This window comes from Magallana gigas, chromosome 3 (assembly GCF_963853765.1).
Source record: "Magallana gigas chromosome 3, xbMagGiga1.1, whole genome shotgun sequence".
NCBI lineage: Eukaryota > Metazoa > Mollusca > Bivalvia > Ostreida > Ostreidae > Magallana > Magallana gigas.
In genome coordinates, this window is record NC_088855.1 from 45,144,444 (window position 1) to 45,169,919 (window position 25,476).

At 32.4% G+C, this 25,476-nt stretch overlaps 1 protein-coding gene across 1 annotated transcript; it reads right to left on the reverse strand.

Moving 5' to 3' along the window:
- Positions 1-3,533: 3,533 nt before the first annotated feature.
- LOC105327859 (solute carrier family 13 member 2) lies at positions 3,534-23,585 on the reverse strand. The gene is made up of 14 exons (XM_034443107.2): positions 23,371-23,585; positions 22,916-23,065; positions 21,964-22,079; positions 21,088-21,227; positions 20,800-20,914; positions 19,900-20,088; positions 7,082-7,201; positions 6,118-6,201; positions 5,827-5,931; positions 5,345-5,421; positions 4,820-4,944; positions 4,498-4,659; positions 4,125-4,262; positions 3,534-3,921 (listed from the first exon to the last, which is right to left on the reverse strand). The coding sequence occupies exons 1-14, from the start codon at positions 23,470-23,472 to the stop codon at positions 3,733-3,735; spliced, it is 1,812 nt and encodes a 603-aa protein (XP_034298998.2). The 5' UTR covers positions 23,473-23,585; the 3' UTR covers positions 3,534-3,732.
- Between the last annotated feature and the right edge of the window lie 1,891 nt (positions 23,586-25,476).

Consider the following 25,476-nt stretch of genomic DNA (forward strand, 5'->3'; position numbering starts at 1 on the left):
TGTTGCGAGGAATTGAAACACTGAAAATGTAAACAAGCAAATACTTTTCAATTTTCACATGGTATACTCCTAGTGTGAAGAAATATTAGATATTTTCACTAATTTTAAACGTGATGCTCACTTAGTAGGATGCACAAGAGAACATTGTACACATCATAAAAAATTTGCTATTTTCCTAATGTTTGCTTGATAAATAATTCTTTTTATTTCAATCGGCATCATGTTTAATAATTGTTAAGGCATATTGTTTTAGCAACAGGTTTTTAAAAAAGGTCGTACTAAACTTGCTCTTCTTATAGAAAATTAAGGTAACGCGCATCATATATTAAAATGTTATGTCTACTGAATAACGCTTTTTAAAAATAGACGAAAAAGGCATTTTCACATAAACCGGGTTTGATTCAAGATAACAGTAATTCTTTGAATCTCGTTAAATCAAAAATATATATGCCTTTTCAAATCACCCCCTCCCATATTTTGTCACTTTATCGCATGCCTCTATATGCAGTATACATTGCACATGTTGCATATGTTATAATCTTTTGATAATACACTGTATAAATAGCGGCACAATGAGTTAAAAGCAATACAGTTGAAAGACATTAAGCTCGTCTTTTGACTTTACTAGGTGGGTATTAATACAAAATTTTGTAATTACACCCACCCAGTAAATTCAAAATTTACAACACGACAATAGGATAAAATGTGTTACGTGATTGTCTCTAATAAAGTATACTGGCCAGGCACGTAGCATCGTTTTTGAAAGTGGGGGGGGGGGGGGGGGGGGGCAGACCCATCCAAAAAATCTTGACAAGCAAAACAAGGGAAATTTAAAGTTTTCCAAAAATCTTAAAAATCCTAATCCGTGGGGGGGGGGGGGGGGGGGGGGGGGGGGGGGGGGTAGACTCAACTATACTTTCAAAAAAAAAAATCTCTCTACCAAAATGTTTTCCCTTCAAAACATGAAATTCCTAATCCGTGGGGGGGGGGGGGGGGGGGGGGGGGGGGGGGGGGGGGGTTGGGTTACTTCAATTTGACTACTCATTTCCTAATTATAATTCATTTTTTTATATGTAAATTTTAAAAAATTTGTTGCTGCGATAAAAAGTGGGGGGGGCCACCCAGATAGCATGACTACGTTGGGCCAATGTTGGCAAATAGTTGTACTGTTGGCAGATAATTGGCGTTGGACATACAACGTTGGGCCTTTGTTGGCCCTATGTTATATAATGTTTGCAGGTGATACTAAAACGTTAAGTTGTGAGCACAACAATGGTTCATTGTTGGCCCAACGTAAGTAAATTGATGTAAATCGATAGTCAAAATGACGTATAGAATTCTTAGTTAGGCCATTGTTGGCCCAACATAGACCGACCGATATAATTCGTATCAACATAATGTTGGGAGTTTAACGCTGGCCCAATGTTGGCCGACCGTAGATCAACTTATATATGATTCCTGTCAAAATGACATATAGAATTCTTAGTTGGGCCATTTTTTGCCAGATGTTAGCATACTTGTTTCATTGATACGAAAACATTGAGGTGGAACACATCGATGGTGCAGCGTTGGACCACTTTAATGTAAATCACTAGTCAGAATGATGCCGAGAAATTTTAATTGGGCCAATGTTGGCCCAATATAGACCAACCAATAAAATAAAAGTGAAAATTACGTTAGGAGTTTTATTCTGGTCCAATGTCATCTGATATATGGTAATCAAAATGACAAATTGTTGGCGCAATTTATGTTTGCAAAATCTTTTTTAGAGGAATAATTTAAAAAAAACTAGTTACTATACACTGGACTGTTCAAGGTGTTATAAGCTAAAATTTCTTGATGAGACTGAATTATTTTTTTAAATATCTTCTTCTTCTTCTTAACAAATAATACTTATTTATAGATTTTAGTTTTAAAAAATGCAACATTTACTTTGAATAAGTTCTAGGTAAACACATGCATGACTATTATACTTCACACCCAAGTTTATGTCAGCAACTGGGCACTACATAAGAGATAAGAGCACAATTTCAGCAGAATGCAATTAGGTCATGAGATAAACAGCGGGAGACTGGCCAGTTTCTGGTGAAAAGTGTGATATTTGATACCGACAGAGGGATGGTCAAATTAAAGACAAAGAATTTCGCTTGCTTTACAACATTTCCCCGCCAGTAAAAGAACTGTGAGCAGAACAAAGAACAAACGAAATCTGTGAATATTTGTGGAATTTCTAACCCAACAATCATATAAGTATGAATTAATGTATATTTTCATCATAATTTATGTTGATCTTTAGATACATTTTTATAATTAACATGCATGATTCAAATTATTTTGCTGTCTTAATCGTCTTCTACTTCTGATAACTATTTCATGTATTTAAATATTTTACTATAAAAAAAATATAGTGTTATACACTTTATTTCGTAACACCAATAGCATATTTTCAAATAGAGAACAAATCTCTATATAGTATTACTTTTTTTTAGGCATTTATTTGTCCTTGTATATTATTGTTGTAGAGACTGTGAGAAATGTGCTTTTGATGTGGTTTGTAATTTGACAAAAGACTGGTTCCGTTTTACAAGTGATTGGTATGGGAGTCAGACGAGCAGTGTGGAGAAGAGATGGCCACCCAAAATCATATAGAAGAGGACAGGATAGAGCTCGTGTATGATGACACCACTTCTGAAGAGGAATTCTTTTTTATCTGGACTATATGATCATCACCACTCTAAATACCGGAGTAATATAAATGGATGCTTTCAATGTTAAATCTGTACATTAATTTTAACTGATATCTTTGACTTTTTTCATTTGCCAAAATAATTAAACGTGGAGACATATTTTGATTGTTTAAAATGTACAGTTGAACAAAGAAATTAAAAATATTTTTTTTTAAATTTATATTTGCATTTTTTTATGTCTCACACCAGATTTTTATTTTTTCATGGTTATATACCTGTTCAGTGTGTATAAAAGTGGAACTAGGATGGTGAACCATTGTTTAAACATAATAAGGTTAGGTTGTTGCAGCATTAACAAAGATTTGCCTAACATTGGTGCATAATAACGGGTTCATATAGCCAAGCACATTTAGCATATGTAGGCCCAACACACTGAGCCAACGTAGGCCACCACATTGGGCCAATGTATATCAAACACAGTGGCCCAACATAGCCAATAGTTACATATAAATGTTGGGCCAACACAATATGTTTATGATGGGACAATGTAGGACCAACATCAAAATACAACGTAGGGCCAACATGTAGGGCCAACGTTAAACCAATTTGCACTTAGAATGTTAAACCAACGATGGCATACAACGTAGGGCCAACAAAATCAGTTTTGTTGGACCAACGGTGGGCCAACATATTGATGCTGACTGGGCAGGCCCCCCCTGCCCCCCCCCCCCCCCCCCCCGATGCTACGTGCCTGCTGGCAGATACAGCTTCTTTTTCTTCTTTTTCATGCCATTCTTTCTTATCAGTCTGAATAATATCTAACATTATTTTTTCATCGACAAATCAAAACACAAAAGTTTTATTACTTGGCCTCATCATATATGGGCTGCAATAACCCGTTTCCGAATACAGACAATAAAAAATCTTATAATGTACATTGAAAGCTCGCAATAAAAATCAAGAGCTAAAATATTATATTCAACAAAACATGATTTGGGTGATGGATATAAAATGGTCGACATATTCGAAGTTAATCTTTAAAACGTCACATTGTGGTGTATATATTTGTTGTACCATTATCGGGAAGACTGGTGCTTATTTCAATAGAAGTCTTCAGGAATTTCTCAGCCCAGTCAGGAAACTCGTCCAGTTTGTAGTAAGGAATCCCCCACGTATTAACGGCAACCGTTACAACCACAACACAGATAATGTTCAGAATAAACCCAACTTTTACCTTGAAAATGAAGACATAAACACGTAATGTACTAATCATGCAGCAAAATATCAATATGCGAATCGACTATCAGCCGGTGATATAAGTACTTGTATTTCCACTGGACAAATAGATAATTGAAAAAGTAATTGCATGTTCCAATTTGATAGTTCATATTCAATTGCAAATATTTTCAATTTAACATATGTATGTGTATCACCTACCATATCAATCACTTTCAAGTATCCATAGGAAAAGGCGAGAGTATTTGGGGGCGTGGCAACAGGCAACATAAAGGCGAATGAGGTTGATATGGCTGCGGGTAACATGATATAAATGGGGTTCTTGTGTATTCCAATAGCCTAGAAACACAGAGAGGAGAATAGCCAATTAAATTATCGGTTGATCTATCAATGGCTTTTATTAGCGAAATATTATAAATTTATACTACTGCATGGAAGGAAAATTTAACCAAAAGAACTGCCTCTAAAATGTTACCAACTGCAACGTTGAAATTGTGATATGTGTTATTATTTTTTATGCGTTAAAATCTTCTTTATCGAACAATATTCACCTAGCACTATGTAAGTAACTTACGAGCTCGGCAAGGATTGGGAGAATCAGCGTGGAAATGGCGGTGTTACTCGTCACTTCCGTTGCAAATGAAGCTATCAGAGAAAGCACAAATACCATCGACCATTCATTGATGTCTTTTATTGCAGACATTTGATCGGCAAGCCATTGGGACAGGCCTGAATCCTGCAAAAAATCGATTTCATAATCGTAGCAATTAACATTTTCACATTTGAAACTTATACCTAAGTGACAAATAGATCATGGCTTTAATCCTATCTGAGGATGTTCCATGCACTCAGGTGGCACCCTCAAATACACCGATTTTAAATGTTGTGGTCTTTACCGTACATGCTTTTGCTAAAGCAAATCCTCCTCCCATAAGAAGGGCAACACCCCAGGGCATGCGTGCTGACACCGTTTTCCAATCTAGTAAACTTGGAATTTCGATGACATCATCAATAGAGTTGCCTGAAAAATATTGATTGTATTTCAATAGTAAAACTCACAAATTAGGTGTTGGGTAAGTAAAATATTGTCCCCACTTTTTGCATGTCGACACCTTCGGATAATGATGAAGGTACAGATCAAAGGTTGAGCAATATTGACCGGAATAAAAAATGTTGGTGTTCACAACATTGGTAAGGTTTATGGGTTCTTTTAGGCATACATGATTGATCCAATAAAAGTTTGAATTAATTACCAATAAAATCGAACAAAATATATATATATATATCGAGTTTCCAAAGACTCATTCAACATAGTGATAGAAAACTAACTTCACTACATCGATGATTGTCGTTTTAAAGATGCAAAACATGTTTTGTTGTATGCAAACATTGACATATAGTTAAGATAAAGACGAACGCACCCTTCTCTCTCCTTCTGCTTGGAAATATGAACAAACTGATCATAATCATCACAGCAGGAACCGAATCTCCAAGGTACCTAGGGAATGATTTATCATTTAAAGAATGAAAGAAAAACGGGCACTTAGATCATTCATACCTTCCTTCATTTTAAAGTTTTTCTGAAAAAATGTTTCTTCATTTTAAAGATTTACCTTTAAATGTATATGCAAAGCATACCTAGAAGAAATACTTCCAAAGTACTTTTATGAAGTGACTGATCCAACTATGTTAGAAAGAATCGGTCAAAGATTTTGGATCATCAATATTTCGTTTCATATAGAAATTGGACGTTCTCAATGTTGAAAATGAACAAAACAAACTCAAAATGTTAACATTTTACCGATATTTTTATATTCTCAGGTACAAAAATAACTATTCTAATTTATCTAAAGAGAGTATTTGACTCGTTAATACCACTGATATTGCTGAATGTTATTCTTACCCATGTTCGAAAAAAGAGCCCCAGCCAGGAAAAAACTCTGGTTCCCGGGAAAACCATAAAAGGACTAGAATGACGAAGTGAAAGAAGACGGCTTTCTCTGCAAATCTATTTAGTTCGGATATTGTAAACAAACGAATCTACATGCAAGATATTTAAAATTAATGTTAAGTATAACAAAACATTTTGATGAAAATTTGTCTATTTAAAATTGTTTTAAATCAATATTTATCCCTCTTTATATTGTAAATATAGAAACATCCTAATATATTAATAATCAAAAAAAAATCGTACGTTATATCTCCGAGTTTGTTGTATTCCATCCTGATTACATCTTGAACTCGAGTAGAATCTTCTTTGTTACAACTGAACAGTTGTCTAAAAAAGAGTTGTAAAGACTGGGCAATTTATCTACTTATTGAAAATATAACGTTCCTATCAGGAAAAAACTTAATTTCTCACAAAAATGTTCTAACTATCCACAAAGTTCTGCTTAACAAGACCAAAAGCACCCCCCCCCTTTCCAATTTTTCATAGACTTATTCACAATGATATTAACCGTACTAAGTCACTTTAATTAATTATTTCCAAATATTCTTAAGGAAGAATAAAAGGCACATGTATAACTCTATCTGTTCATAAAAAAAGATAAAAAAAAAAAAAAAAAAAAAAAAGCATTGCCTCCGATCGGTTCACGGACAAAGGTAATATATTTATGTTTAAAATAATTGAAATGGTTTATTAGTTGTCCAAGTTAATTAATATTGCAACCCCCTGACGATAAATTTCAAAGCTTATTAACAATCCTATCCCCAGTGGGCTAAGAGGGACAATACTTTATAGATGGAATCAAACATAACACGATAAAAAGCATTCTAATAACTATTATTCTACCAATATAAGAGAAAGCTGACAAGTCGGTGTTATTTTTTTTTTTACACATGAACACTGAGTTTGAGAAAGGGGTTTAAAATTCCACACAGATGTAATCTATCGTAGAGAACATGGAAATTAAATTTAAGTTTATAGCAGTTTCGAGTTTTTTGAACACTGGAGGCAATAATTTTGTATATCATTTGATGTACATACAGCAAAGCTATTTAGCTAAATAGTTCGTATTGCTAAAGTGAACGAAATGATACATGCCCTCCTTGTAGAGATAACAAAGTTCGAAACAACATTTATTTGCTCTCCATTATAACTAAAACAAATTAATGAATTTTCCAATTTAAGAACAAATGTTTCTGATGGTACTCACTTGACTCCAAAGAAGTAAATTTGGAGGACCACCCACGTAATAAGACAAGTTACAACTGCTATAGGAAACCCGAAGATGAACCACGAAGTGAAAGTTATCACCGACTGACCATCAGACATCCTGTTTAAAATGAACACAACAAAATTGTAACGGAATTGAAAAAAATCAGTTAATTTTATAAATAAAATATATTTTGGATGGGGGGGGGGGGAGAATCATTATTTTCAACAAGTTGGGAACCACCCAAGATACTCTTAAACGTATTATCCACCCTTTAATTAGACTTTTGCAAACCAAGAGAGGTAGTTGGTTATGATATTTAAATTTTGTCTTTTTTAACGAAATAAAATCAATATATCACTAGAACTGTTTTTGTCTTCAACAAAAAGTAAGGGCTTTTCGACATCCCCTTTCCCTTTTTTGATTGTAAATGTCAGGTAAAATCGTATCTATTTTTTATTTAAAAATTCTTTACTGCCTTGGTATAATCAGTTGCCTATTAGAAATATAACCCTATTAATAATGCAATGTCAAAAAAAGATAACCTCAGCACTTTAAAAGTAAATATACTTTTAATTTCCAAAAGAATATTTCCAAAAAATCATAAAAAAGTAAGTATTCTTTTCTCAAAGTAAAAAAGTGGTATGCCTAGAGTATTAATGTTCTACGTTCATTGAGCAAAGCGAGATAACTCTTTCTAAATCACTTTTTCAACTTTTAAAAAGTTGCAATATTCAAAACCTTAATACTCCTATAAGAAGTCAAAAAATGGCCCTACGGACCATGATTTTTAAATTGTACCCTTTACTCAAAACTTAAAACCGAAAAGATTTTAGAAATCGGATAAAAAATAAAAAGATACAGCTAAAGGGTTGTTTTTAGCTTTGACCCCTCTAGATCCCTTATCTTTCAACATTTTTATCACAAAACATTTTCCGGTCTGCAAATTAGGTCCCTCAATATAAATATTAAATATGGAAATATTTACTTGAAAACTGTTTGAGAAAAAGTGGCACGCGTGAATTCAGTTTAACATTAAAACACCCATAGACGATTTTTTATCAACTTATAAAACCGGAAGTTCTCAATGGTTTCAAACGAAACTTGAAATATATGATAATTATGACAGTTTTAACATTTTCCATTCCTCATTTAAAAAATGTGGTGGTTATTTCAATTTTTAGTTTTTTCATCCCCCCTTTTTTCAGAGTTTGAAGTCAAATATCTCAAAAACAGCAAGAGATACAAAAACGCTGTCGCTTACGATTTTGTATCTCATACTATGAAGTATATAAATCCAGAATTTCTTTGTTTATACTCAAAAAATAAAATAGATACAAAGGTCCTTTTAATATTTTGTTTTTTGCATGTGTAAACCGGAAGTATATAGACCGGAAGTCCAAAAAGGGACATACGGGAGAGCTAAACAATTGCAAAAAGAATCTTACATTAAATTTTTATTTGTCTGTTCTGTTTTAAAAAAATCCTTGACGAAACTTTGTCGAGAAGAATAATAATAACTAGAACTTTTTTTGTCTTCAACAAAAAGTAAGGGCTTTTCGACAGCCCCATTATCCCTTTTTAATTAAATGTAAAAAAAAAAATATATTCTGTAATTTATTTCCAAGTGTTTTAAACGCCTTGGTATCCCCAGTTGCTTAGATAGGAACTTACGAGTAGTGCAATGTGAAAAGAAAGATAACTCCAGAACTTTACAGGTAGCTACACTTCTTATTTCCAGAGAAATATTTTGAAAAAATCATACTGAAGTAAGTATTCATTTCTCGGACACAAAATTTGGTATGCCCATAGTATTTATGCTCTACATTCTTACAGCAAAGCGAGATAACTCTTCTTAAAAAAATATTTGAAATCTAAACAAGTAATGATCTTTGGGCCTTCCAAACCACCATAAGGAGTCAAAAAGTGGCCCCTCGGACCATAATTTTAAGATTGTACTCTTTATTCCAAACAATAAACTGAAAAGATTTTTAAAATCAAAAGAAAAATAAAAAAGTTACAGCTAAAGGGCTGTTTTATACTTTGGCCCCTGCAGATCCCTAGTTTTCTCGAATTGTCTACCCAAAAACTTTTCCGGTCTGCGCATTGTGTGTATCATTATACATTTGAAATATTGTAATGTTAACTTGTAAACTTTTTGAGAAAACGAACGACGCGTGATTTTTGTATAACATTGAAACTCCCATAGACAATTTTTCATAGACTCATAAAACCGGAAGTACTTAATATATTTTATTGAAACTTGGAATATATCTTGAATACTTCTGTCTAAACAATGCCTAGGCGTCTTATAAAATTTCTAAGGTTTTTTGAATTTTTTTTCTTTTTCATCCCCCCTTTTCTCAAGTTTGAGCCATAATATCTTAAAAACAGTAAGAGATAGAGAAATGGCTACGCTTATGATTTTGTACATCAAGACAAGATGCATCTAATTCTTAAACTTGAATGCTCTAACTATAAAAACAGTAAAGATATTGTGCTTCAATAAAATTTTTGTATTTCCCTTGTCAAAACCGGAAGTGCCGGAACCGGAAGTCTTAAACCTTACATACGCGTGCCATTAAAAATTGCTATGAGTGTATTGCATTGTTGTTTTAATATGTCTTTCCGTTTTCAAAAAATCGCTGACGAAACTTTGTCGAGAATAATAAAAAATAATACTAGAACTTTTTTTGTCTTCAACAAAAAGTAAGGGCTTTTCGACAGCCCCAGTTTCCCTTTTTTATTTAAAGTGTCAAAAAAAAATATCTCTATTCTATTTCCAAATTTTCTAAACGCCTCGGTATAACCAGTTGCTTAGAGAGGAATTGATGAGTTGTCCAGTGTGAAAAGAAAGATAACTCCAGAATTTAACAAGAAGCTACACCTGTAATATTCAGAAGAATATTTTCAAAAAATCATTCCAAAGTAAGTATTCATTCATTGCACGAAAAACTTGGTATGCTAAGAGTATTTGTTCTCTACATTCTTAGAGCAAAGCGAGATAACTCTTCCAAGAAAAAATTTTGAAGTTTAAACAAGTTGTGATCTTTAGGCCCTTCAAACCCCTATAAGGAGTCAAAAAGTGGCCCCTCGGACCATAATTTTTAAATTGTACTCTTTATTCTAAACTACTAACCGAAATGATTTTGAAAATCGGATGAATAATAAAAAAGATACAGCTAAAGGGCTGTTTTTAATACTGATTCCTACAGATCCCATATTTTTCAGAAGTTCTTTCCCAGGACCTTTTCCGGTCTGCGCATTAGGTTCCTTATTGCAAATACAAAATATCAAAATATTTGCTTGATAACTGTTTGAGAAAACGTTACACGCGTGATTTCAATTTAACATAGAAACTCCCATAGACAATTTTCATCGGCTCATAAAACCGGAAGTACTCAATACTTTTCAATGAAACTTTGACTATATATTAATTACTTCTATCCTATTTATATTCAGGCGTCAAATAAGTTTTTAATGGTCATTTGAATTTTTTTGTTTTTTCATCCCCCTTTTTCTAAAATTAAGGACTTAATATCTCAAAAACGGTAGGAGATAGAAAGTTGTCTACGCTTACAATTTGGTACAACTATTTATGATAAAGGTAATTCTAAAATTTGAGTGCTCTACATTAAAGAATAAACTAAGAATTGAGTTTCAAACATTTTTTGCAATTTTCCTTGTAAAAACCGTAAGTACCGGAACCGGAAATCGAAAACCTTACATTTCATATATTGATATATTTGCTTTAAGATCAATGTGTACTTGTATCAGTATTTCTTCCAGTTTTCAAAAAATCGCTGACAGAAATTTGTCTTAAAATAATAATAACTAGAACTTTTTTTGTCTTCAACAAAAAGTAAGGGTATTTCGACAGCCCCATTATCCCTTTTAAATTAAATGTTCAAAACAAAATTATTCTCTAATTTTTTTCCAAGTGTTCTAAACGCCTTGGTATCTCCAGTTGCTTAGATAGGAACTTATGAGTAGTGCAATGTGAAAAGAAAGATAACTCCAGATTTTTACAGGTAGCTACACTTCTAATTTCCAGAGGAATATTTTCAAAAAATCATATTGAAGAAAGTATTCATTCCTGGGACACAAAACTTGGTATGCCTATAGTACTTATGCTGTACATTCTTACAGCAAAGCGAGATAACTCTTACTAAAACACATTTTGAAATTTAAACAAGTGATGATCTTTGTGCCTTCCAAACCCCTATAAGGAGTCAAAAAGTGGCCCCTCGGACCATAATTTTAAGATTGTACTCTTTATTCCTAACCATAAACTAAAAAGATTTTTAAAATTGGAAGAGGAATAAAAAAGTGACAGCTAAAGTGCTGTTTTGTACGTTGGCCCCTGCAGATCCCTAATTTTCTCAAATTGTCTACCCAAAAACTTTTCCGGTCTGCGCATTGTATGTACCATTAAACATCTGAAATATCGTAATGTTAACTTGAAAACTTTTTGAGAAAACGAACGACGCGTGATTTTTGTTTAACATTGAAACTCCCATAGGTGATTTTCATCGACCTATAAAACCGGAAGTAGTCAATATATGTCAATGAAACTCGGAATGTACGTTTATTACTTCCATCTTAACAATGGTAAGGTATAATTTCAATTTTTAACGGTCATTTGAATTTTTTTGTTTTTCATCCCCCCCTTCTCTAAAGTTTAGAATTTAATATCTCAAAAACGGTAAGATATAGAAAGTTGTCTACGCTTACAATTTTGTACAACAAGACAAGATGTATCTAATTCCCAAAGCTGAACGTTCTAATTCAAAAACTAAACAAAATATTGCGTTTCGTTCAATTTTTACAATTTTCCTTATATAAACCGGAAGTACCGTAACCGGAAGTTCAAAACCTTACTTTCCATAGATTAATATATTTGCTGTAAGACCGTTGCATAATTGTATCTATATACCTTCCAGTTTTATAGAAATCGTTGACAAAAAACTGTCGAGAAAATAATAATAATAAAACTAGAACTTTTTTTGTCTTCAACAAAAAGTAAGGGCTTTTCGACAGCCCCAGTTTCCCTTTTTTATTTAAAGTGTCAAAAAAAAATATCTCTATTCTATTTCCAAATTTTCTAAACGCCTCGGTATAACCAGTTGCTTAGAGAGGAATTGATGAGTAGTGCAGTGTGAAAAGAAAGATAACTCCAGAATTTAACAAGAAGCTACACCTGTAATATTCAGAAGAATATTTTCAAAAAATCATTCCAAAGTAAGTATTCATTCATTGCACGAAAAACTTGGTATGCTAAGAGTATTTGTTCTCTACATTCTTAGAGCAAAGCGAGATAACTCTTCCAAGAAAAAATTTTGAAGTTTAAACAAGTTGTGATCTTTAGGCCCTTCAAACCCCTATAAGGAGTCAAAAAGTGGCCCCTCGGACCATAATTTTTAAATTGTACTCTTTATTCTAAACTACTAACCGAAATGATTTTGAAAATCGGATGAATAATAAAAAAGATACAGCTAAAGGGCTGTTTTTAATACTGATTCCTACAGATCCCATATTTTTCAGAAGTTCTTTCCCAGGACCTTTTCCGGTCTGCGCATTAGGTTCCTTATTGCAAATACAAAATATCAAAATATTTGCTTGATAACTGTTTGAGAAAACGTTACACGCGTGATTTCAATTTAACATAGAAACTCCCATAGACAATTTTCATCGGCTCATAAAACCGGAAGTACTCAATACTTTTCAATGAAACTTTGACTATATATTAATTACTTCTATCCTATTTATATTCAGGCGTCAAATAAGTTTTTAATGGTCATTTGAATTTTTTTGTTTTTTCATCCCCCTTTTTCTAAAATTAAGGACTTAATATCCCAAAAACGGTAGAAAATAGAAAGTTGTCTACGCTTACAATTTGGTACAACTATTTATGATAAAGGTAATTCTAAAATTTGAGTGCTCTACATTAAAGAATAAACTAAGAATTGAGTTTCAAACATTTTTTGCAATTTTCCTTGTAAAAACCGTAAGTACCGGAACCGGAAATCGAAAACCTTACATTTCATATATTGATATATTTGCTTTAAGATCAATGTGTACTTGTATCAGTATTTCTTCCAGTTTTCAAAAAATCGCTGACAGAAATTTGTCTTAAAATAATAATAACTAGAACTTTTTTTGTCTTCAACAAAAAGTAAGGGTATTTCGACAGCCCCATTATCCCTTTTAAATTAAATGTTCAAAACAAAATTATTCTCTAATTTTTTTCCAAGTGTTCTAAACGCCTTGGTATCTCCAGTTGCTTAGATAGGAACTTATGAGTAGTGCAATGTGAAAAGAAAGATAACTCCAGATTTTTACAGGTAGCTACACTTCTAATTTCCAGAGGAATATTTTCAAAAAATCATATTGAAGAAAGTATTCATTCCTGGGACACAAAACTTGGTATGCCTATAGTACTTATGCTGTACATTCTTACAGCAAAGCGAGATAACTCTTACTAAAACACATTTTGAAATTTAAACAAGTGATGATCTTTGTGCCTTCCAAACCCCTATAAGGAGTCAAAAAGTGGCCCCTCGGACCATAATTTTAAGATTGTACTCTTTATTCCTAACCATAAACTAAAAAGATTTTTAAAATTGGAAGAGGAATAAAAAAGTGACAGCTAAAGTGCTGTTTTGTACGTTGGCCCCTGCAGATCCCTAATTTTCTCAAATTGTCTACCCAAAAACTTTTCCGGTCTGCGCATTGTATGTACCATTAAACATCTGAAATATCGTAATGTTAACTTGAAAACTTTTTGAGAAAACGAACGACGCGTGATTTTTGTTTAACATTGAAACTCCCATAGGTGATTTTCATCGACCTATAAAACCGGAAGTAGTCAATATATGTCAATGAAACTCGGAATGTACGTTTATTACTTCCATCTTAACAATGGTAAGGTATAATTTCAATTTTTAACGGTCATTTGAATTTTTTTGTTTTTCATCCCCCCCTTCTCTAAAGTTTAGAATTTAATATCTCAAAAACGGTAAGATATAGAAAGTTGTCTACGCTTACAATTTTGTACAACAAGACAAGATGTATCTAATTCCCAAAGCTGAACGTTCTAATTCAAAAACTAAACAAAATATTGCGTTTCGTTCAATTTTTACAATTTTCCTTATATAAACCGGAAGTACCGTAACCGGAAGTTCAAAACCTTACTTTCCATAGATTAATATATTTGCTGTAAGACCGTTGCATAATTGTATCTATATACCTTCCAGTTTTATAGAAATCGTTGACAAAAAACTGTCGAGAAAATAATAATAATAAAACTAGAACTTTTTTTGTCTTCAACAAAAAGTAAGGGCTTTTCGACAGCCCCATTATCCTTTTTAATTCAATGTTAAAAAAAAAATATTCTCTAATTTATTTTCAAGTGTTCTAAACGCCTTTGTATCCCCAGTTGCTTAGATAGGAACTTATGAGTAGTGCAATGTGAAAAGAAAGATAACTCCAGAACTTTACAGGTAGCTACACTTCTAATTTCCAGAGGAATATTTTCAAAAAATCATATTGAAGTAAGTATTCATTCCTCAGACACAAAACTTAGTATGCTTATAGTATTTGTGCTCTACATTCTTACAGCAAAGCGAGATAACTCTTACTAAAAAACATTTTGAAATTTAAACAAGTGATGATCTTTGGGCCTTCCAAACCCCTATAAGGAGTCAAAAAGTGGCCCCTCGGACCATAATTTTAAGATTGTACTCTTTATTCCTAACAATAAACTGAAAAAAATTTTTAAATTGGAAGAGGAATAAAAAAGTTACAGCTTAAGTGCTGTTTTGTACGTTGGCCCCTGCAGATCCCTAATTTTCTCAAATTGTCTACCCAAAAGCTTTTCCGGTCCGCGCATTGTGTGTACCATTATACATCTGAAATATTGTAATGTTAACTTGAAAACTTTTTGAGAAAACGAACGACGCGTGATTTTTGTTTAACATTGAAACTCCCATAGGTGATTTTCATCGACCTATAAAACCGGAAGTAGTCAATATATGTCAATGAAACTCGGAATGTACGTTTATTACTTCTATCTTAACAATGGTAAGGTATAATTTAAATTTTTAAAGGTCATTTGAAATTTTTTGTTTTTCATCCCCCCTTTTCTAAAGTTTAGGATTTAATATCTCAAAAACCGTAAGATATAGAAAGTTGTCTACGGTTACAATTTTGTACACCAATACAAGATGTATCTAATTCCAAAAGCTGAACGTTCTTATTCAAAAACTAAACAAAGTATTGCGTTTCGTTCAATTTTTACAATTTTCCTTATATAAACCGGAAGTACCGTAACCGGAAGTTCAAAACCTTACTTTTCATAGATTGATATATTTGCTGTAAGACCGTTGCATAATTGTATCTATATACCTTCCAGTTTTATAGAAATCGTTGACAAAAAACTGTCGAGAAAATAATAATAATAAACTAGAACTTTTTTTGTCTTCAACAAAAAGTAAGGGCTTTTCGACAGCCCCAGTTTCCCTTTTTAATTTAAAGTGTCGAAAAAAAAAATATATCTAATCTATTTCCACATTTTCTAAACGCCTCGGTATAACCAGTTGCTTAGATAGGAGTTTATGAGTACTGCAGTGTGAAAAGAAAGATAACTCCAGAATTTAAAAAGTAGCTACACTTCTAATTTTCAGAAGAATATTTTCAAAAAAATCATTCCAAAGAAAGTATTCATTCCTGGGACGCAAAACTTGGTATGCCAAGAGTATTTATGCTCTACATTCTTGGAGCAAAGCGAGATAACTCTTCCAAGAAATAATTTTGAAATTTAAACAAGATGTGATCTTTGGGCCTAAAAAAACCCTTTAAGGAGTCAAAAAGTGGCCCCTCGGACCATATTTTTTTAATTGTACTCTCTACTCTCAACTATAAGCCGAAAAGATTTTAAAAATCGGATAAAAATAAAAAAGTTACAGTTGAAAGGCTGTTTTGCACGAAGGCCCCTGTAGACCCCTTATTTTTAAGAATTGTGTACCCAAAACTTTTTCCGGTCTGCGGAGTGTTTGTCTCAATATACAGATAAAATATTGTAATATTTAAATGGAAACTTTTTGAGAAAACGAATGACGCGTGATTTTTGTTTAACATTGAAACTCCCATAGACGATTTCACCGACCTATAAAACAGAAAGTAGTCAAAATATTTTTACAAAACTCGGAATGTATGTTAATAACTTCCATCTTAATAATATTCAGGCGTCATTTAACCTTTTAAATGTCATTTGAATTTTTTTGTTTTTTCATCCCCCCTTTTTTGAATTTTAGGGCTTTATATCTCAAAAACGGTAAGATATAGAAAGTTGCCTACGCTTACAATTTTGTACAACTAGTTATGATAAATGTAATTCTAAAGTTTGAACGTTCTGGATTGAAAAATAATCAAAATATTGAGTTTCAATCAATAATTGCTATTTTCCTTGTAAAAACCGGAAGTACCGGAACCGGAAATCTGAAACCTTACATTTCATAGAGTGGAAAATTTGCTATCAGACCGTTGAAAAATTGTATCGATATATCTTCCAGTTTTCAAAAAATCGCTGACAAAAATCTGTCGAGAAAAATAATAATAATAATAATAATAATAATAATAAAAAAACACAAAAACAATAGGTCTTTTCGACCGAAAGTCGAAAAGCCCTAACTAGAACTTTTTTTTGTCTTCAACAAAAAGTAAGGGCTTTTCGACAGCCCCATTATCCCTTTTTAAGTAAATGTTCCAAAAAAATTATTCTTTTATTTATTTCCAAGTGTTCTAAACGCCCTGGTATCCCCAGTTGCTTTGATAGGAACTTATGAGCAGTGCAATGTGAAAAGAAAGATAACTCCAGAACTTTACAGGTAGCTACACTTCTAATTTCCAGAGGAATATTTTCAAAAAATCATATCGAAGGAAGTATGCATTCCACAGACACAAAACTTTGTATGCCTATAGTATTTCTTCTGTACATTCTTATAGCAAAGCGAGATAACTCTTACTAAAAAACATTTTGAAATTTAAACAAATGATGATCTTTGGGCCTTCCTAACCCCTATAAGGAGTCAAAAAGTGGCCCCTCGGACCATAATTTTAAGATTATACTCTTCATTTTAAACAATAAACTGAAAAGATTTTTAAAATCGGAAGAGAAATAAAAAAGTGACAGCTAAAGTGCTGTTTTGTGTGTTGGCCCCTGCAGATCCCTAATTTTTTCAAATTGTCTACCCAAAAACTTTTCCGGTCTGCGCATTGTGTGTACCATTATACATCTGAAATATTGTAATGTTAACTTGAAAACTTTTTGAGAAAACGAACGACGCGTGAATTTTGTTTAACATTGAAACTCCCATAGGTGATTTTCATCGACCTTTAAAATCGGAAGTAGTCAATATATGTCAATGAAACTCGGAATGTACGTTTATTACTTCTATCTTAACAATGGTAAGGTTTAATGTAATTTTTTAAAGGTCATTTGAATTTTTTTGTTTTTCATCCCCCCTTTTCTAAAGTTTAGGATTTAATATCTCAAAAACCGTAAGATATAGAAAGTTGTCTCCGCTTACAATTTTGTACAACAAGACAAGATGTATCTAATTCCAAAAGCTGAACGTTATAATTCAAAAACTAAACAAAATATTGCGTTTCGTTCAATTTTTACAATTTTCCTTATATAAACCGGAAGTACCGGAACCGGAAGCTCAAAACCTTACTTTCCATAGATTGATATATTTGCTGTAAGACCGTTGCATAATTGTATCTCTATACCTTCCAGTTTTATAGAAATCGTTGACAAAAAACTGTCGAGAAAAATAATAATAATAAAACTAGAACTTTTTTTGTCTTCAACAAAAAGTAAGGGCTTTTCGACAGCGCCATTATCCTTTTTAATTCAATGTTCAAAAAAAATTATTATCTAATTTATTTTCAAGTGTTCTAAACGCCTTTGTATCCCCAGTTGCTTAGAAAGGAACTTATAAGTAGTGCAATGTGAAAAGAAAGATAACTCCAGAACTTTACAGGTAGCTACACTTCTAATTTTCAGAGGAATATTTTCAAAAAATCATATTGAAGTAAGTATTCCTTCCTCAAACACAAAACTTGGTATGCCTATAGTGTTAATGCTCTACATTCTTACAGCAAAGCGAAATAACTCTTACTAAAAAAAATTTGAAATTTGAACAAGTGATGATCTTTGGGCCTTCCAAACCCCTATAAGGAGTCAAAAAGTGGCCCCTCGGACCATAATTTTAAGATTGTGCTTTTTATTATATACAATAAACTGAAAAGATTTTGAAAATCGGAAGAGAAATAAAAAAGTTGCAGCTAAATTGCTGTTTTGTACATTGGCCCCTGCAGTTCCCTAATCTTCTCGAATTGTCTACCCAAAAACTTTTCCGGTCTGCGCATTGTGTGTATTATTATACATCTGAAATATTGTAATGTTAACTTGTAAACTTTTTGAGAAAACGAACGACGCGTGATTTTAGTTTAACATTGAAACTCCCATAGACAATTTTTCATAGGCTCATAAAACCGGAAGTACTCAATATATTTTATTGAAACTTGGAATATATCTTGAATACCTCTATTTGAACAATGTCTAGGCGTCTTATAAAATATCTAAGGTTTTTTGAATTTTTTTTCTTTTTTATCCCCCTTTTTTTCAAGTTTGAGCCCAAATATCTCAAAAACGGTAAGAGATAGAGAAATGGCTACGCTTATGATTTTGTACATCAAGACAAGATGCATCTAATTCTTAAACTTGAATGCATTAACTAAAAAAATAATAAAGATTTTGCGTTTTAATGATTTCTTAGTATTTCTATTGTCGAAACCGGAAGTGCCGGAACCGGAAGTCCAAAACCTTACATACGCGTGTCATTTATAATTGCTATAAGCCTATTGGATAATTGTTTAAATATGTCTTTCCGTTTTCAAAAAATCGCTGACGGAAATTCTGTCGAGAAAAAGAATAATAAGAAACATCAGAATAACAATAGGTCTTTTCGACCGAAAGTCGAAAAGCCCTAAAAAGACAAAAACAATAGGTCTTTTCGACCGAAAGTCGAAAAGCCCTAAAAAAGACAAAAACAATAGGTCTTTTCGACCGAAAGTCGAAAAGCCCTAAAAAGACAAAAACAATAGGTCTTTTCGACCGAAAGTCGAAAAGCCCTAAAAAAGACAAAAACAATAGGTCTTTTCGACCGAAAGTCGAAAAGCCCTAAAAACAGAACAAAAACAATAGGTCTTTTCGACCGAAAGTCGAAAAGCCCTAATAAAACAGAACGAAAACAATAGGTCTTTTCGACCGAAAGTCGAAAAGCCCTAATAAGCCATAACATAAATTACGGCTTAGAATGATATTAGGTTATAAACAAAGATGCACTAGTCTAATAATCATTAATTAAGTAAAGTATGAATATATGAAGATTTATCATCAAATAAATAAACAGGCCAGAAGATCATCTTGAAATAAATGTATTAAATTAAAACCTATATTGAATGATTAGCAATTAATCATAATGAAATGTCTCTACACAATGCGATTGGTCTGTGAGAGATACGAGTTAAAATGAAAATCTGTTATATGTAAATTGTAAATCAATTCGACACTAGAAACAGAATTGAATTTGTGTTTAAAATATAACCAATGTATAGAATGACAAAAAAGTTTAATGGATAGTTTGTTGAAAAAAAATACGATAGCAGCATGAAGATACACAAAGATGTCCTGAAAAGAAAGATGTTTTTGAAGGATTGTTAGACAAAGAAGATTAAGTGGATAAACTTACAAGTCCGCCTGTCCTTTAATGACTAAATTAGGACCCGTACCGGTCAGGGTTCCAATTCCGCCACAGTTTGACGCATAGCAGATACACAGACAAAACGCTTTACAGAACCTCTTTGAAGCAGGGTCTAGACTCTCAAAATCAAAACTGTATTCAGTTTCAGTCTTTTCGGAATGTTCAAAAACTTCCATCCTGTTTCGGTTTGAAAATAAAACGTCAAAAATATTAATAAAAATAATAACTGCAACATAAGCATTGTCATAAATGATACTTAATTCAGTTTTATTTAAATTGTTATAGAAGATAAAACTCTGGTAAGTTCAAACATAATCAAAATATACAAACAGTCTTTATATTGAGCCCGTCTTCTAAAGGAGATTGATATGGTCTGAAAATGGTCATGACCATCCAGTCCCCTTTAGGTGGAATAACACAACATCATAAAATGGCTGACCTCTGATCAAAACGACATTTCGTTTTATTAAAACGATTTCATCGATGTTGACGTGTAGTTCACCCCATAGCGGAGTGGATAAAGTGTCAAGCTTGTGATCAAATAGAAAATAATAAATAAAAAAGAAAAGAAAAAAGTGTCAGGCTTGTAAGCTGTACATCCCGAATTGGAATCCCGCTAGGGATACATATGTACAGATTTGCTATCATTATATCTTTCATAATAAGATAATTTACGGTTAATTTAATGATTTTTTGCCTGGTGTGTTATTCCACCTTAAAAGGAAAACAAACGTATAGACAAGCTTTGGCATCCTGCAAATATTACACTTCTTTGCAGAAACTTGAGGCAGGAAAAGTTCCTTTTTTTAGATTTCATTATGTGTGGATTTATCTCAAATGCCTCATCATACCAAATTAATATAATTTACAAGTAACAAGTCCGCATACTTGTCTATGTTAGAACCATTTAGTTGAGTGACATCGTCGTTTTCGACACTGCCTCCATTTTTCAGTATGTCTTTAGTCAGCAAGGTCTCTGTCACAGCTTCTTCAACATCTTTGTCTACAAAAAAATGTATAAGTAACAATATTAATTTGTGATCTTATCTAATTGTACGAAAACATACACTTGTTGCTTAGAAATGCTCATAATCTTATCTATATTCTCTCAGCTGAGTCGATCCATGAAATCACACGTTAACCGAAACTTCGATATTAATAGGTTAAAATGCTTACCTTCTTTCAGATGTTTGTGTTTTGTCTCCATGAGTTGAACAATGACAGCCTGGGCTATAGGAATCATCATCGCCGTTGTAGCTGTGTTACTAACCCACATGGACAGGAAACACGTGATCAACATGAAGCCAAGCATCAACCTGCAATGGTTAAGGGGGATTTCTTGAACTGACTTGTTTATTCAAAAACATGTTTAAATATAAAAAGCAATAAATATGAATTTTTTCAATGTTGTTTTTTATGCAAATTGGACTCACAGGTATAAAACAGAGCATTTTTAACCTATTAGAACTGCGAAGCTGCAAACTAAACCGAGATTTAAAAATCTTTGGAAATTTGAAAGGGGTCATTGCTGCCCATCCTACAGTCGTTTGTTGAGAAAATGGTTGAACTTTACACGTTTAGATCTAAGTGGCAACAACTTTGTCTCAAAAACAAGTACTCTAGTTGTAAAATAAATGGAAGACCCTATCACAACCTGATTGCTTCTGACATCCATTTTTAGAACAGATTTGGTCAGTTTAAGCATAATCGAGTCATTTCAAAAACGGTTACAATTTTGTTTCACATAAGTACAAAATGTCCAGACTTCCCAATGAAAGAATAATGATCAGGTAAAAGCACAAGCAAAATACAATAATAATCATCCGGTAGCGATAAAAAAAAAACATGACGTTATATTAATCCCAATCTAACAAAAAAATTCGGAACAAGTCAGAATAAACATAGATTTTAAGCACTGAGGGCCTTCAGATTAAAAATTGATGTAAGTTTAAATTTCTTTGCTTATTGCAGCCCCGTTCAGTCAGATGTTAAATTTTCTTCCACAGTTTCCACGTACACATTAAAGTGAAAAGAAGAGTGATGAAAATATACCATTTTGGCTGGGATCCCATTAAGAGGAGCAGCCTCAGAGCAATCCGTTTATGTACATTCCATTTTTCTATGGCTATAGCTACACTGAGTCCACCAATCAGAACAAAGATAATATTCTGTAAGTAAATTTGATTCTCAATTTACAATTAGTATTCCGACTTCATTTCAGAAGCCCTATTTCTGTCAATAAAATTATTGACAGTGGGAAAGAGAATGAGAATTATATATTAAATGATTGAAAGGGACAATTGAAAGGGACAATTTGAACTTAACATGTTATTTCTCCATTTTTTATGTCTATAATGGTTGATATGGGTAGTGTTATTGCTTACTCAAAATTTGAAAGTCAAATACACATATATTGAGTTACAAGGAAGATACGGAGTTTGAAATTCTTTGTTTTCAAACAAGCTCGAGTCTTGTCATTGTTTACATACATGTTGTATTTATATGAGTTTCAATTAAATGGCGATCTCTTTTGTTGATAATATTGTTTATGAACACATTGAATCGGTTAAAAATAATTGTGATTTCCTTACTTTACATTATTTGTAAACAAATATAAGACTCGAGCTTTGTTTACTTTAATATAAAATTCAAATTTTGTTCAATCATTTAAAATGCACATGTTAACATAAACATAAAAAATAAAACTTGATTTCAAATCGTTTCTAAGCCCTTTTGATACAAATGTGATTTATCATATATTCATTTGAACAGTTTACTTATTTATGAAAAACTTCATTGATCAGTTATAAGTTTACTTAGGGACACTTTTAAAAATTCAATTTTTAAGATCTTTTAAAAGGTTATCTGTAACGAATACTTCACGAAACACATTCAACACTATTGCGCACAAATCATTGATGAAAGCAAGTTTTTTTTTTAGTTTAGTTCTGAAATAGTGTGCATATTTTAAATGAAAGCCCCTCCACCCACCATCTTGACTTACATTAGTGTACGTGGAAGCTAGCGTATTGACCTTGCTGACTCCTAACAACGGAAACAAAAATATAGGCAAAAGGGCGGTCACCGCTAGAGGAAGTGCCTCAGTGATCCAAAATATTGCCATCAAAAGAAGACCATAGGCGCAGCTTCCTGTCTACAGAAAAACAAATTTCTTAACCAGAGTGTATTTGCTTTAATGTTTTTTAATAATGCCAGAAACAGGAATTAAGAATATTTATTCATAGAATGCAGATGAATTGGTTTCAGAAACATGAGCTCACAAACGTCATAGATGCAAAACTACCATGGAAACGGAATAAATAAAATTCATCACATATAAAGTAATTATACGTCTAAATAATTTAAACTTACCATTTTAAAGAAGATTTGTTGATTCTTCGTAAAAATGAAAACTATGATTAGAAACAAGATAGAACAATCAAATAAAGTGCTACTTACCTTAGATTGCAAGACAGCGGGCACTGGAAGTAAGAGAATAGGACAAGAAAGAAAAATAATTTTCTTTGAGTTCCTCCTAAGAAAAAGCTTCAAGCCTCTCATTGTTATACTAATATCTTGGCAATTTGTATAAAACTTGCCTACGTATGAACTCTTCTCCTGTTAACTCATCAACAGACTGAGTTCAACGACTTTAATGTTACAGTGACCGTTTGAGTTACTATTGTATAATATATGATGACTTTTTCACGGACGCGATGTTGCATAAATCCATAGGAATTATCTACTTATTAAGAAAGCGATAAAATATAGGACTTGGTAAAGATAACTCGGTCTTCTAACAACAGGTCAAATTCAGCTCATGGTAGATTTATTACCTTATTCTCTTATTCTTGTCAAAATGATATTTTTGGCGGAAACGGTCATCATTATTTTTATCTATTGGACAATACTGACCATTTTTTTCATAATCTCACCATCTGGGCATTGATTCGGCACGCCAAATTCACAAAAATGCATTGGGGTATCATTGGGGTAAAAAGACGCACCTGAAAAATATAGTTTTACGATTGTGAAACTATAATGAACAGCTCTTAACTATAGTAAAAGGAATGTAATTTATAGTTTACAGATGCGAATCTATATTTATCAACAAAATCTATTGCAAACGTTATTTGCAGACAAATAAACATGGATATCATTCGTTAATTTTAGATCATACCGTTAAATATAGTTTTAAAAATGAAAACTATAGTAAACGAATTGCTAACTATAGTACTATAGTTTGTGTTTCGTAAACTATACTGTTTAGCTCATTTTTTGTGTATTTGGCGTGCCATACATTAATTGGTTACAATAATCTTATGATAATATGTACTTGTTTCGGAAAAAAGTAAGATAAAGACTGACGTAAAAAAAGAACTCGTAAAAATACGGCTTGTAGATCATCTACATGTACCAACTACAAAAAAAAAGAAAGAAAAAAAGAAAAAAAAAGACAGAAATAGCGAAGGGTCGTTGAAAGCCTAGGTAAATTTTATTCATTCTTACATATATTTTGATTACGATTTTCTATGAATCGTTTACTGATTTCGTATAAATAGGTGTCATCAAAAAGACAAAATAATTGGTTCAACGATTAGATCGGGTATTGTTTAATCAGGTAGTAATTATTTGCTCGAAATAGACCAATCCACACTTTACAATAGTTATGTCTCTTGGCCGCCATCTTTGGCCCGGAAAACCCATAGATTTCTCACAGTAGCTTTTGTAGTTTAGAGGTTTAAAACTCTGTCATTTGAAGTTAAAAGTTCGTTTTTCTTTGTGTATTTTGCTTGCCCCAGCATGGGGCAACCCACCGAACGAAGGAATAAATTGAATTCAGAGAGACTTCATCACAGGACGCCCAAATATTTGGTTTCATAAAGAAGGCGAATGTTTGATTTTTCCCTTTTGACCTTTGAGTTGACCCCGAAAATGGGAACAACTTTTAAAGTGTGGATTGGAATATTATATATGACCATGTAGAATGTTATAATTATGTTTGCATTATTATGAAACGACGATAGGACCTTACGGATTCAAATCAAACAATGGAGGGTTTTTTAATTAAATGAGATAAAAAGAATATTTAAGGATTTGCAATAATAATACGACAAGGAACAGGGAGCATTTAGCTTTAACAACCGAGTGAATTAGAGAATTATAATGTAGATGTATTAAAATTATTACCGTCTTCCAAATAAAGAGTTGAAATAATTAACAGTCTCCGGGTTGTGCACTTCCTTTCCTTTGTGATTGGTAGAAAATACATGATGTGAAAATTTACATTTATTTCATTGGTTGAAATACTGTTCGGCGCAAGGGAGATAATTTTCTGATGATCTTTTTCATATACGACTTAACAAATTTCGTAGATTTCAAATCATAAAAAGTGAGAAAACGAAAAAGCAATACAAAATTGCTATGAATGAAATTCAGCCTTTGGTTTTCAGGTCCAACTAGTTGAAAGTAATATTCTATAATATCTATTTAAATTATTTGTTTTTCTTTTAGCATTGTTTATTCAAATATTTATACAAAATAAAAAAAATTGATGCGGTATGT